Source organism: Carcharhinus amblyrhynchos, chromosome 31, assembly GCF_965287045.1.
Source record: "Carcharhinus amblyrhynchos chromosome 31, sCarAmb.v2.hapA, whole genome shotgun sequence".
Classification (NCBI taxonomy): Eukaryota; Metazoa; Chordata; class Chondrichthyes; order Carcharhiniformes; family Carcharhinidae; genus Carcharhinus; species Carcharhinus amblyrhynchos.
In genome coordinates this window covers 7,292,120-7,304,243 of record NC_137354.1, presented here as the reverse complement: position 1 = coordinate 7,304,243, position 12,124 = coordinate 7,292,120, and the positions used below count along the sequence as shown (strand labels likewise).

Below are 12,124 nucleotides of genomic sequence, written 5' to 3'. Positions count from 1 at the left end.
AGGGGCGCCTGGACAAATACACGAATAGGATGGGAATGGAGGGATATGATCCCTGGAAGGGTCGGGGATTTTAGTTCAGTCGGGGCAGCATGATCAGTGCAGGCTTGGAGGGCCGAAGGGCCTATTCCTGTGCTGTAATTTTCTTTGTTTTTAAACTTCTCCTTGTACAACAAACGTGACGATGACTCCATTCCAGAAATGGATTAATTGGTGTTGTAGGTTGAGACAAAGTGGGAGAGAGGGAGGAAAGGGGGGGGGAGAAGAGAGAGAGAGAGATGCGGGGGCGGGGGGAGAGAAAAAGAGAGAGAGAGAGAGGAGAAATTGGGCACGACACTGCGAGACGACCTCTATTCATCTTTGAATAGTATCACGGGACGAAACCTTGACTGAGCGTCTCGTTCAATGAACTGTACCCCTGTTGGTGCAGCACTCCCTCAGCGTCAGTGTGCACGATGTGCTTCAGTTGGGTTTGAATGCGGAGCCTTCTGGCCCAGAATCCACAGTATCGTCAGATGAGCCAAGCTGGCCTGCCCATACACGCGGGGGGGGAACCGGGCTCATGGCTGACCTTTACCTCCCTCCAGGTTGCCAGAAACACATTTGAAGAGAGGATGCAAATTGTGCATTTTGTGATCCTATTCACGAAATATTAATACTGTTCCATAGCAGGTCAATATGCCGTTAATTCACCCTGCAATTCTCTGAGCCGCGTGCAAACCCATTGCTCTCAAACTACACAGTGCGAGTGTACTGTGAAGCAACAGACCAGGGCAAGCAGAAGGCTGGAAGTCCCCTGCATGGACGGGATATCCTTCAAAGTAGTAACTCCTTCCCCCCCCCCAATACCAATGAACTCCTGGATGTCAGGGATCTCCGAAACACTCACATTGCCAGAGCAAATGGCGGACCCAATGCCGAGCTGATGTATAAACTCACCAGCCCATCTAGTGCCATTATTCAAGCACTGCAACAGCACAATGTAATACATTATCTAAACATCTCTGGTCCCGTTATAAAACACACGAAAGATCCTGACCGCAAATCAACAGGCTGAGTGGCAAAGGTCTCTGACTCAGTCAGGAATGTCACTGTCAGTCCTGTAGGCTTGCTTGCGAAGATGGGCCTCAATCTCCTCTCGGAACACCAGCATCCCAAGGTGAGCCTGGGAAGCCTCGTTCATGGCTTTGGACTGAATGCACATCCGGTACTGCTCGGGGGTCAGCTCGTCCGCGCAGTGCTTCTCGTGCCACAGGTGGAAGAGGCTGGAGACCGGCGTCCTCACCACGATCAGGTCACTGTGGAGGTACTTCCTGTAGAGGTGAACGTCCTCCCCGCCCCAGCCTTTCACATCCAGGTCAAAGCCACCTGCAGAGGAGGGGGGAAAAAAGACACAATTGGCGTTTGAGATGTGTCCTACACCAACGTGAACTTGAAATGTAGCAAAACAAATGACAGCAGTGATGTGTTGGCCAGGGAATGGGCGGGGTGGGGGAGGGCCGCTGGTGGTACTGCGCTGGACTGTCAACCAAGATTTATGGACCAAGTGTTCAAGTTCTGGAGTGAGGTTTGAATGGCAATATTCTCACTCAAAGGCCAGCCAATGCTGATTAAATACTCAAGGAAAAGGTTATACAGGATACACTCTCAAGATGGTGCCAGACGAGGCAACTTCTTGCAAGCTATGCCCAGCATACCATCTAATTCTATCCTTTACTCTCTAAAACTTCATTCTAACTGTTGCAAACTCTCTAACAATGCTCTTACAAATCTCCTACAGATTTGGGGCTATGACTGTAACACTACATTTTGCACTCTCTCCTTTCTTTCTCTATGAATGGTATGCTTTGTCTGCATAGTGCGCAGGGAACAATACTTTTCACTGTATACTAATACATGTGAGAATAATAAATCAAATCAAAAAGAACATTCATAGAATTGCTACAGAGCAAGAGGACATTCAGCCCATCGAGTCTGCACTGACTCTCTGACAGAGTACAACTCCGATAGAGTACTGACTCTCTTGATCCGACCCCACCCTATCTCTACAACACCATTTATTTACCTTGCTACTCCCCCTAACCTACACATCTTTGGACACTAAGAAGCAATTTAGCATGGCCAATCCACCTAACCTGCACATCTTTGGACTGTGGAAGGAAACCAGAGCACCCGGAGGAAACCCACGCAGACACAGGGAGAATGTGCAAACTCCACACAGACCTGAGGCAGGAAGCAAACCCAGGTCCCTGATGCCATGAGGCAGCAGTGCTAACCACTGTGCCACTCAAAGATTAGAGATACAATGTCAAAGTGTGCATGGCAGTAAAAATTAAAGAATTACTTGCATTTAATAGCACCCAAACACTGTAATGTAGGAAACACAGCAGCAAAATGATAGTGACCAGAGAATCATTTTTCTCTTTAATTTTTTTTGAGGGCTAAATGTAATTCAGGGCATCATGGAGAACTCTAATTTTTTAAGTAGTGACCATAGGATCTTTAGTGCCCTCATCAGCTGGCAGCACATCTCCAACACTGCAGCATTCCCTCAGCACAGTACCAGCATCAGCCTCAATAATGTGTCCGGTGTCTGGAGTGGCACTGGAACCCACCTCCTGATTCAGAGACAGGAATGCCACCCATTGAGCCACAACAAACACCTGGTACAAGACTGGAGACGTGCTTTGATCAAACTCTGCAACTGAAGGCCACAAAACACTACAAAGGGTTGTGAACACAGCCCAATCCATCACACAAACCAGCTCTTACCAATGACTTTGTCTACACTTCCTGCTGCCGCAGGAAAACAGCCGGCGTAATCAAGGACCACACATATCCCAGACATAACTTCGTACATTGGGAAAAAGATACAAAAGTCTGAAAACACATACCAACCAACTCAAGAACAGCTTCTTCCCTGCTGCCATCAGACTTTTGAATGGTCCTACCATATATTAAGCTGATCTTTCTCTACACCCTATCTGTAACTGTAACACTATAGTCTGCATCTCTCCTATGTACTCTATGAACAGAATGCTTTTGTCTGTATAGCGTTCAAGAAACAAAATTTTTCACTGTATCCCAAAACAGGAATACAGAGGAATACAGAAACTACAAAGGGCTGTGAACGGAGCCCAATCTATCACGCAAACCAGCCTCCCATTCATTGACTCCATCTACATTTCCTGCTGCCTCGGAAAAGCAGTCAGCATAATTAAGGACCTCACGCACCCTGGGCATTCTCTCTTCCACCTTCTTCTGTCGGGAAAATGATACAAAATCTGAGGTCGCGTACCAACCAATTCGAGAACAGCTTCTTCCCTGCTGCCATCAGACTTTTGACTGGACTACCTTGCATTAAGTTGATCTTTTTCTACACCCTATGACTGTAACACTACATTCCGCACTCTCTCCTTTCCTTTCTATGAACAGTATTGCTTTGTCTGTGAAGCGCGCAAAAAGCAATACTTTTTCCTGTATAAAAATGCGTATGACAATAATAAATCAAATGAAATGTGCTCTAGTAGACACGCTGTCTTCGAGTCACCAGTGGAAAGGATTATCTGTACATCTTTTATCACTGAAACAGTACACTAGCAGACACCAGGAGTAGTGACTGGTTCCCAGAAGGATTACCCCTAGCTAACAGTCATTGATGGAAAGGAAAGATGAAGAACTTCAGCAACAAGGGTTTGTTGAACAGGATTGAATCCGCGGTTTTATTTTCTGATCAGCTCACCAATCGTGAGGAAATCGGAGCGATATTGACACGTCATCCCAAATCCGAAATCCCGCCAGAACCCTGAATCTTTCTTGTGCACCTGTGTGAAGATTGGGAAGAAATGAACCAAGCTTGTAGAACAAAGGCAAGATATAAAAACAACAGAAAGTGCTGGAAAAACTCAGTGGGTCTGGTAGCATCTGTGGAGAGAGAAACAAGAGTTAATGTGTAAAGTCCAATATGTCTCCTCTTCAAAACTAAGGATAGAAATGCAGCTGTGGGATAGGTACGAAGGCAGGAGGTCAGAAGGCAGGAGAGATTAAATGACAAAGATGTCATGGAGCAAAAAGGCAAAGAGAGCTGTATTGGGTTGTAGTAAAGAAACAAAGCATTGGTTCAGAGTAAGTGTTAACGAGGGAATAAATGGCACCCTTCACCCAGTGTGCATTTAGACATCCCTATGTAGAGGAGACAGGATTGGAGCAGCGAAAACAACATGCTGAAAGTACAAGCAAAGGTAGCTTCATCAGAATGGATGTAACGGAGATGGAGAAACTGGGAGAATGGAATAGAGTTCTTACAGGAAGCAGGATGTGAGTTGGTGTAGTGGACAGAGTTGTGGGAGTGTCGATGGCTCATAATGGACACTACTAGTCAGTCTATCCCCAGAGATGGAGACCTAGAAGTATGAAAGGAAAGTGCTGCAGATGTTCCCTACAATAGGAAATCGTCTTCTTAGAAGATAAATGAGTCCCTAAATTAGTTTTCCCTCAATGTGGAATGCCAAAAGCATAGATAAGGGTCATGGGTGGAGGGGGGACTGGTAATGTTAAAATGGCGGCGCGGGCTCATTGGGCCGCAGGGCCTGTTTCCCGGGCTTTTTTTTTGTTCTTTGTTATAACAGATCATTTGAAGTTGGAACAATTACATCCAAGCTGTGTTCTATCAGGGAGTGTCAGCAGAGCATGTTGGAAAGGAAAGGGAAACGTGGAGGCAGGGGAAGGAGACAAGAGGGAGTGATGTTGTACGATCTTTTAAATCCACCGAAATTATCGGAAAGAACTGACAAGCCGTTGGTTAAACAATAACACCTCCAATAGGGCAGCATCTTCCCCGCCCCTCCCCTGATGAGGAGTTCCTGGAGTGGGACTTTGTCAGATTGTGAAGCAGCAGAATGCCAATTTATTGAAACGTGACTTTTTGAAAAACGATGAGTAATAAATTGCATCAGTTAAAATTAGCCACTCACCAACTGTTGCTCAATGGATGGATTACCTTCCAGATTGGCATAGACAACAGCAGGATTGTATAAACTGAACACAACAGGGTAGAAAACTTTTTTACCTGTGGAAAGACAACAAATTTATTAAATACTACAAAGAAGAGTCAGTTAAAGAATGGAATTACTCCAGGGGCACCTCATAAAACACAAGTTACACCCTGCTGCGATCAGACTTTTGAATGGACCTACTTTGGATTAAGTTTATCTTTTGCTACACCCTAGCTATGAATGCAACACTACATTCTGCACTCGCTCGTCTCCTTCTCTACGAACAGTCTGTAAAGCGCATAAGAAACAATACTTTTCACTGTATACTAATACATGTGACAATAAATCAAATCAAAAATCATCAGAAGGGTAGCAACCCACAAGCCCATACTGATGTGCCAACATATCTTACACGCTCAGGTTCTGAAATGGGGTTCAAACTCATAACCTTCCGTCTCGGAGTAGAGTTAGAGTAACACAAACAAACAGACAATTCGCTGTTTCTGCAGCATTAACTGGTTCTTGGTGTGCATGGCGAACGCAAGTTGGGAAGATTCATTCAGAATACTCTCTTTAAACTCACTGCGTACAACAATAAGCACCTTGGCCCTTAATAGATTCAGGTTTTTAAACTCACCAGGTTCTGTGTTTATCCGGCAGCTATTAAGAAACTCAGGAGAGATGTAAATATCCACATCACAGAAAAACATCAAGGCCTCGCCTTTCTCCCAAGTTCGGGCCCCCATATCCAGACCACGCCCCCGAGAAAACTCATCAGCCAACGGAACCAGAGTGTAGTTATGAAAATTTGTTTCGCTGCACAGAAAAAAAAAACTTTTTACTCAACTGTTCCAGCATTTCCAATTTCAAAGCTACAAAAGGCTGTATTGACAAATCTCATTTATATTGCACCTTCAAGGTAGCAAAACACCAGAAGGCTCTTTGCAGCAATGTTATTCAAACCACATTGGGGGGATATTAACACAGACGACCAAAAGCTGGGTCAATAAGGCAGCTTTGAAAGAACATCTTAAAAGGAACACAAGAGCTAGAAGCAGGATATGTTATCTGGCCCCTCGAGCCTGCTTCGCCATTCAATAAGACATGGACTCAGCTCCACTTACCCACCCACTCACCATAACCCCTAATTCCTTTACTGTTCAAAAATGTATTGACCCTTGCCTCAAAAACATTCAGTGAGGTAAGAGATTTAAAATGAGACAAGAGGGAAAAGTAGAGGGTTTGTGAAAGACTTCCAGGGTGTAGGACTTCAGTAGCTGCAAGCACAGCCAACAATGGGGGAGCAATTAAGCTCAGGGGACCTGCAAGAGGCTGAAACTGAAACTGGAGAAGCATAGATATCCCAGAGGGTTGCAGGGCTGGAGGACATTACAGGATTAGCAAGGGTGAGAGGAATTTGAAACCAAAGATGGGAATTTTAAAATTCATTCAATGTAACTCAATGTACAGCAGGGCTGCATGTACAAACCTACATAAGTAACACAGTGCATTGCTATCACACCACGTTCAATTACCCAGCAAGTACGTGTTATTAGTAAAATGACTTATCTTTTCCCCAAGGGAAAAGGAGGCATTATCAAGATTTTCTTGGGTCACTGAACTTTGGCAATACGGTAATCAATTTTTCAAGTTAAACTAGGAGTGACCGGAGGAAAGCCTGCCCCAATGTGAAACTTCAGGTCCATAATCCTGGAGACCACATGTTACATCACTGAGATTACAACCAGTCTCTGGGCAGTGTTCCCACTGCATGCAGTGTCAGCTGTGGCTCAGTGGACAGCACTCTTGCCTCAGAGTCACAGAGCTCCGGGTTCGAGTCTCACTCTGAATCTCCAGCACAAAAATGATGGCTGACACTGAGTGAGTCCGCACTGCCAGAGGTGCTATCTCTCAGCATGGTGGCACAGTGGTTAGCACTGCTGCCTCACAGCGCCAGGGACCTGGATTTGATTCCAGCCTCAGGTCACTGTCTGCGTGGAGTCTGCACATTCCCCCAGTGTCTGTGGGGGTTTCCTCTGGGTGCTCCGGTTTTCTTCCACAGTCCAAAGACATGCAGGTTAGGTTGATTGGCCTTGCTAAATTGCCCCTAAGCGTCAGTGGGGTTAGCAGGGGATATATGTGTGGTCACAAGGATAGCGTCTGAGTGGGATTGCAGTCTGTGCAGACTTGATGGGCTGAATGGCCTCCTTCTGAGCTGTAGAGATTCTATGATTCTGCCTGCACAGTTGGAAGTAGAAAATCCATAGCACTGCTCTCAAAGGACAACTGAAGAGGTATCTCTGCTGCCCTGGTCAATATTTATCCCTCAGTTAATATTATAAAAAATATTATCCAGTCATTATCACCTTGCTGCCTGTGGGAGTTTACAAGCACAAATTGGTTGTTGTGTTTCCCACATTACAACAGCATCTACACTTTGAGGTGCACAGCTACAAAGCACTAAAATGTCTGGTGAACACTATATCATTACAAGTCTTTCTTTCTTATGGCTCACCTGGCAATCATCTCCAAGATCCTCCTCACTTCACCCAATCCTTCCTGGCCAAAGTAAACGACTGTGAGATAAACGCGCCCATCCTGGTGAATGCATACATCCCTGCAGAAAACAGCAATTGGAAACATGGATGTTTTATTGAAAGGCACAGGGCAGCACAGTGTCCAAATACCCTGGATGATAAGAACTGATAGACAAGTATCAGGTCACACTGATTGCTCCCTTTCACAATGAGTGGATGGTGGCACAGTGGTTGGCACTGCTCCTCAGTTCTAGGGGCACAGGTTCAGTTCCAGCCTCAGTTCACTGTCTGGGTGGGGTTTGCATGTTCTCCCCGTGTCTGCGTGGGTTTCCTCCGGGTGCTCCAGTTTTCTCTCACAATCCAAAGATGTGCAGGTTAGGTTGACTGGTCATAGTAATTTGCCCCGTAATGTCCCAAGATGTGTAGGTTAGGGAATTAGTGAGGTAAATGTGTAGGGTTATGGGGATCAGGTCTGGGTGAGATACACTGCCAGAGAGTTGGTGTGGACTTGGATGGGCTGATTGGCCTTCCTCTGCACTGTGGGGATTCTATGAAAGGTTGGGTATTTAGATGTGGATTAACGGGCTACAGAGTTTCAGTTATATGAAATTCAGACACACCAATTATACAGTTATGTGGCCTTGAAGTTATGCTGCAGGATATGATTGTTTGTACAAAATGTTCTTGCTATTTTAATCGGACAATTTAACCCATTTAATAATGCGGCCCCCAAAATAACAGACAAAGGAATGTCTATTGTGCTCAACTTTGTTCCCTAAAAATAAACTTTATTCACAAAACTTGTAAAAATACGTTGCAGAACTCTTCAACCTGAAAGTTACAGAAAGTACCATAAAACTCAACTTATCCCCATACAATGTGTTCCACTCTTAGGAGCCTCTATACAATTGCAGTTCTTTTGATATTTCCAATAATAGTGTTCAAATACCCTTTCACAATGGGTGGCAAGGTGGCATAGTGGTTAGAGCTGCTGCCTCACAGTGCCAGGTTCAATTCCAGCCTTGGGTCATTGTGCAGATCCCGCACAGACATTCTCCCCATTTCTGTGTGGGTTTCTTTTGGGTGCTCCAGTTTCCTCCCACAGTCTGAAAGACGTCTTGATTGCTTGCATGGGTTGTGCTAAATTCTCCCTCAGCGTATCCGAACAGGCGCAGGAGTGTGGCGATTAGAGGATTTTCACAGTAACTTCATTGCAGTGTTAATGTAAGCCTACTTGTGACACTAATAAATAGACTTAAGAATCATCAGTGCTCCTACCTGAAATTCTGCATGAACTGGGCAAAGGCCTCAGTCCGCCCAGACAGTGGCACGATTATGTTGATGATCTGGTGTGAGACATCAATTGTTTCACTTTTGACTTTCATGAGCGGTCCAAAAGGGCGGAACAGTGTGATGTGCTGAAATTCATCCAGGAATTCCTTTTTGTAAAACAGTTCATATAAGGTCCCTTTGTCTCTCTCCGTACGATAGTAGCCTGAAACACATAAATACATAGGGAATTTAAAATTCAGTTACTAGTGTCACAAGTAGGCTTACATTAACACTAAGAAGTCTCACAACACCAGGTTAAAGTCCAAGAGGTTTATCTGGAATCACTAGCTTTTGGAGCGCTGCTCTCTCCTCACACAGAGCATGCTGACATTTTTAATGCTTGCTTGCTTTTTTTAAAACCTGAATTTACCAAAATGGTCCTCTGAACTTCTTCCCCTCTCTAAAACACATGCCACATTTTAAGATGCTGTGGGCATAGCCACGATAGTGCCACAATGGCCCCTAGACGGTGATTCTGCACTTTGTGTGGGTTAGGTTGATTGGCTATGCTAAATTGACCCTTAGTGTCAGGGGGACTAGCAGGGTAAATACATGGAGTTATGGAAGTAGAGCCTGGGTAGGATTGTTGTTGGTGCCACTCAATGGGCTGAATAGCCTCCCTCAGCACAGAAGGGATTTGATTCTATGAACGCTGTGTGAAAGTGACCTTGGAAATAACTATGCTATTGATACTGGGGCACATAGTCAATTACAGTGTCAAGATTGTTGTGGAAGGAGCCCCTTTACCCCACTTGATCTCACTCAGCCAACTACACTAGCTCTAATCACTTCCTCATTAAAGCTTAACATACAGCAGAAACGAGCAGACAGGAGCCTGCTTAATGTCTCAAAGTTTTAAAAGAAAACAGATTCTCCTGCTCCTTCCACTACTAGAAGTTGGTGTTCAGAATGGCGCCTGTGCCAGAAGTTCCCCAATTGTTCTCCAGAGGGCAGTGTAAAGCTCCAACTTCGAATCCCGGGCCCCCTGGAGGTGTGGAGAACATTCACAGGACGCTGTGTAAGACTTTGACAAGGTCTGGCGCAAAGACAAAAGGGATGAAGAGGCTTTGAGTGAGTGCACTGCGATTGCTCAAGAGATCTGCAACAGCACCAAATGACCAGCAGACTCATCAGTATTAGGTTTCCACAGAAGCTGGTGGGGGGGGAAAAAAAAACAGACAGAATGTAATCAAAATGGAATTTAATTCATTCAGCCACTGGCAAGCAATGGCCAAGTATAAAGGGGCCTCTTTAGCAAAGTGCTGTATTTTACTGTAAGGCACTTCAGTAACATCAATTCAGCAACTGGAAAATCCAACCCCAATCTGATTTCACAAGTGCAACCAGCAGCTTTCAACTATCACCATTTCAACTCAGAACTCAAGTGCGCTGAAACAAAAAAGGGGAAAAAAATGTTTCCTTCCTCACAGAGGGAGCTTTGAGTTCATCCAGAGACAAATAACAAAATCTTAAGAGCACTGCAAGCCACCAAACCTTTCCTCAGGATATTGGAAATTGTAGTTTTCTTCCTCACGTCGGCACGGTGGCACAGGGGCTAGAACGGCTGCCTCACAGATTTAGAAATATAGAAAATAAAAACGAGTGTAGGATGTTCAGGGACCTGGATTCAATTGTGGCCTTGGGTCACTGTCTGTGTGGAGTTTGCACATTCTCCCCATTCTTCCTCCAGGTGCTCCTCAGCCGCCTGCGCTCCAGAGAAAAAAAATCCCCTTATAACTCAAATCTACTGCAAACAAATGGGTTAATTTATCTAATGACAGGGGAAAGGATTAATACTCTCAGCAGAATTTCAGCATCCCCTCCAGAATTCTCCAATCCCCTTTAATGATCTCCAGGAAATTTCATTTCTGTACAAAAAGTCCAAATGAAAATATGCAAAATTGAAAATGCAGAGAGTGAAGGTGATCATTAACGACCTGGGCTGAGCCTGGATGTGTAGAAACATAGAAATTAGGAGCAGGAGGCCATTCAGCCCTTCAAGCCTGCTCCATCATTCATTATGACATGGTTGGTCATCCAACTTAACAGTCCGATCCCCTACTACTACCCCCTGCCACCCCCACCCCCACCCCCCACCCAATGTCCTTTGATCCCCTTTGATACAAGTGCTATTTCTAACGGCCTTTTGAAAACATATAATGTTTTGGCCTCAACTCCTTTCTGTGGCAAAGGTGAAATCTCTTGCATACAGTAATCCAAGTTAAGCAGTCTTCAAGTGCCCTATTACCAGCCTACACAGAGGGAGATTATGGGATAATATATACACAAGGCTCTTAATGTCCATTTAACTTTGTCTCAGTTGTCAGCATGTTTACACATTATAACTTCATGTAAAAACTAGGCCAGTTATCTTCAGTCGCCAAGTCACAACACATTTTATACACACAAATAAATAAATACTAGTTGCAGAACTGATTAATTACACAGAGGAATGGGAGAAAACCTAGCTAGTTCCAAAGGTTGAAATATTCCACACTCTTTCCACCTCCTTGGTTGTTTTACTCTGCTAGAGGTTTATCTGGAATCAGCCATTAATATCTGCCTTTACCATTTACCCAGGCAGGCAGTATGTTCTGTACACTCACCCAGTCTCTATGGAAAACACCCAACACAAAACAATCAGTCATCGGGATGAAGGGAATAATCCCTGCAAGATAAACAGGCTGGTGAAGGGTGTCACAGGTGACAGAGTGATGTACTGCGCTGTGGGGAGAATGAGAAGTTGAGGGAATCATTTCATGTGCTCCCCATCACTGTGAGAAAGACGCACAAGAGAATCTAAGTTATGTCCCACAGCAGTTGGAAGACAAGGTAAAAAAGACTTTGAATCATTGCCCTGAAGGAGGCTCTTTGGCCCATTCTCTGCACGAGCAACTCAGCCAGCCCCAGCTCCACCACTCATTTTTTGGAGCCTTGTAAATGTTGCCATTTCAGGTACTTATCTGATTTCTTTTGAAGGTCAAGATAGAAGAAAATTCCACCACATGCTCAGGCACTGCATTTCAGATCTATTCATTCGTGGGACATTGGCTGGCCAGCATTTATTGCCCACCCTTAGTTGCCCTTGGGAGGCAGTTGAGAATCAATCACATTGCTGTGGCTCTGGAATCACATGTGGTCCAGACTCGGTAAGGACGGCAAATTTCCTTCTCTAAAGGGCCAGTGAACCAAGTTTTCCGACAATTGACAATGGTTTCATGGTCATCAGTAGGTTCTTAATTCCAGACTTTTTTTTTTATTAAA

General features: G+C 44.8%; 1 protein-coding gene across 4 annotated transcripts in view; it reads right to left on the bottom strand.

Moving 5' to 3' along the window:
• Positions 1–280: 280 nt before the first annotated feature.
• Positions 281–12,124, bottom strand: part of csgalnact2 (chondroitin sulfate N-acetylgalactosaminyltransferase 2) — a 64,254-nt gene continuing 52,410 nt past the window's right edge. For all 4 annotated transcript variants that reach the window (XM_080215944.1, XM_080215945.1, XM_080215946.1 and 1 more), the window contains exons 5-10: positions 8,807–9,023; positions 7,507–7,608; positions 5,629–5,807; positions 4,971–5,065; positions 3,740–3,821; positions 281–1,365 (exon numbers count right to left, since the gene is read on the bottom strand). In XM_080215944.1, the coding sequence (XP_080072070.1) occupies positions 1,073–1,365; positions 3,740–3,821; positions 4,971–5,065; positions 5,629–5,807; positions 7,507–7,608; positions 8,807–9,023 (968 nt within the window). In that variant the 3' untranslated portion in view covers positions 281–1,072. The remainder of the gene's footprint in view (positions 1,366–3,739; positions 3,822–4,970; positions 5,066–5,628; positions 5,808–7,506; positions 7,609–8,806; positions 9,024–12,124) is intronic.